This window comes from Arachis ipaensis, chromosome B06, assembly GCF_000816755.2.
Source record: "Arachis ipaensis cultivar K30076 chromosome B06, Araip1.1, whole genome shotgun sequence".
NCBI lineage: Eukaryota > Viridiplantae > Streptophyta > Magnoliopsida > Fabales > Fabaceae > Arachis > Arachis ipaensis.
This window is the reverse complement of record NC_029790.2, coordinates 29,742,075-29,743,742: the sequence shown is the minus strand read 5'-3', so window position 1 is coordinate 29,743,742 and position 1,668 is coordinate 29,742,075. Positions and strand designations below refer to the sequence as shown.

At 33.6% G+C, this 1,668-nt stretch overlaps 1 protein-coding gene across 1 annotated transcript in view; it reads left to right on the top strand.

Moving 5' to 3' along the window:
- The window catches only part of LOC107648695 (protein ALUMINUM SENSITIVE 3), a 4,766-nt gene continuing 3,711 nt past the window's right edge, over positions 614-1,668 (top strand). Inside the window, exons 1-2 of the mRNA XM_016352512.2 lie at positions 614-1,165; positions 1,338-1,583. Of these exons, the coding sequence (XP_016207998.1) occupies positions 875-1,165; positions 1,338-1,583 (537 nt within the window). The 5' untranslated portion in view covers positions 614-874. The remainder of the gene's footprint in view (positions 1,166-1,337; positions 1,584-1,668) is intronic.

The window sequence follows — 1,668 nt, the reverse complement described above, 5'->3', positions numbered from 1 at the left end:
GAATTCTCCTAGAGAATCGGAATCCTCTCTCACCTGTCATGAATAAGTATATTTTTTTAACTTTCTTTATTTTAGTCGGTTTTATAAAAAATAAAGGCTAGAAATAGTAAGTTAAAATAGGAATTATAAAAATCCCAAAAAAATTTTTTATTTTAATCTATTTTTTATTTCTAATATTGATTTAAAAAATACTCATATATAAAACATATAAAAATAAAATATACAAAAAAAGTTAATATTTTTTATTTTTTTAGTATATGTTATGTATAAGGAGAGTTTTTATATTAATGTTAGAAGAAGAAGTGGATTAAAGTTAAAAAAAAAATTTTTCTTTAAATAAAAATTTACAACGGTTGATTCTAGTATATACAAATTCATATATATAAATATATTTAATTTGATTTGTTGATTGATTTTTAAGCTAACCAGAAGGTGGAAAAAACCATAGGGTGATGTGAAGTGGGTGTAAAATTTGTTTTGTCATAGTATGAGTGGAGCGTTTTTAGAAAAAGGACAATTGAGCATACGGTGCCTTCCCTAGATAGAAGTTGAACATGATAGGCCCCAACCGTCCAAATAACCCACTCCACTTTGATATAACCTTTACCGTCCTTGCTCGTACGTACGTCCCGATCTGGAAATACAATTCATTCAATAAGAATCTATCCACTTATTTTCTAACAAGTCATTATTAATTGACTTAACTAAATAATAAAATATGTTGTTTGCCACGCTAGTATAATAAGTAGTGACTTCACGAGATAGCGCATATTGAAGGGAAGGCTGTTTCTTTGATCTTTATTTTATTTTATATATTCTATTTCCCTTATAATCTCAACCAATAATATCTCAATCAATAACCACCACCATAGCCATGGAATCTTTCTTTGTTAGTAACAACACATTTTTTCAGCGGGAGGAGGATACGGGCATGGACTGGGCATGGATGATTGAGTTCCTGAAGGGCATGGTGAAGCCGGTGGCAGCAACCGCAGTGGTGGGCCTAGCAGTGGGCTTGTCTTTCTGGCAGAAGCTGGGCCTAGAGTCCGAGATGTTTGTTGCCATTGTGAGGGCGTTTATTCAGCTCTCTATCATTGGCTTTGTTTTGCAGTTCATATTCAATCAGGGTAATGCTGGATGGATCATTCTAGCATACCTTTTCATGGTACTTTTTTTTATTAATTTCATGTTCCACAGTATTTTATTTTTTAATTATAAAGAAGTTTCGAATTCATCAAGTTAATTAAAATCTCTTTTTCCTTTTAGGCAATTGATATAAGATGTGGTGTTTTCATTTGAAATGAAATTCAATTGAATTTAATTTGGATCCTCTGCAGGTATCAGTGGCTGGTTATACAGCGGGGCAGCGAGCGAAACACGTGCCTCGCGGAAAGTATGTGGCGGGTGCTTCCATACTGACCGGAACATCGGTGACCATGTTTTTGCTGGTTATATTGAATGTGTTCCCTTTCACTCCCAGATACATCATCCCTGTTGCCGGCATGTTGGTCGGAAACTCTATGACTGTAACCGGAGTTACCATGAAGAGACTTCGTGATGACATTAAGACTCAAATCAACTTGGTTTGTATATCTTGCTTTTTACAAACTCATATTAATCTTCAGACGATTAGAGTGATTGAGAGACTAGTTCATAATTTTTTTTTCT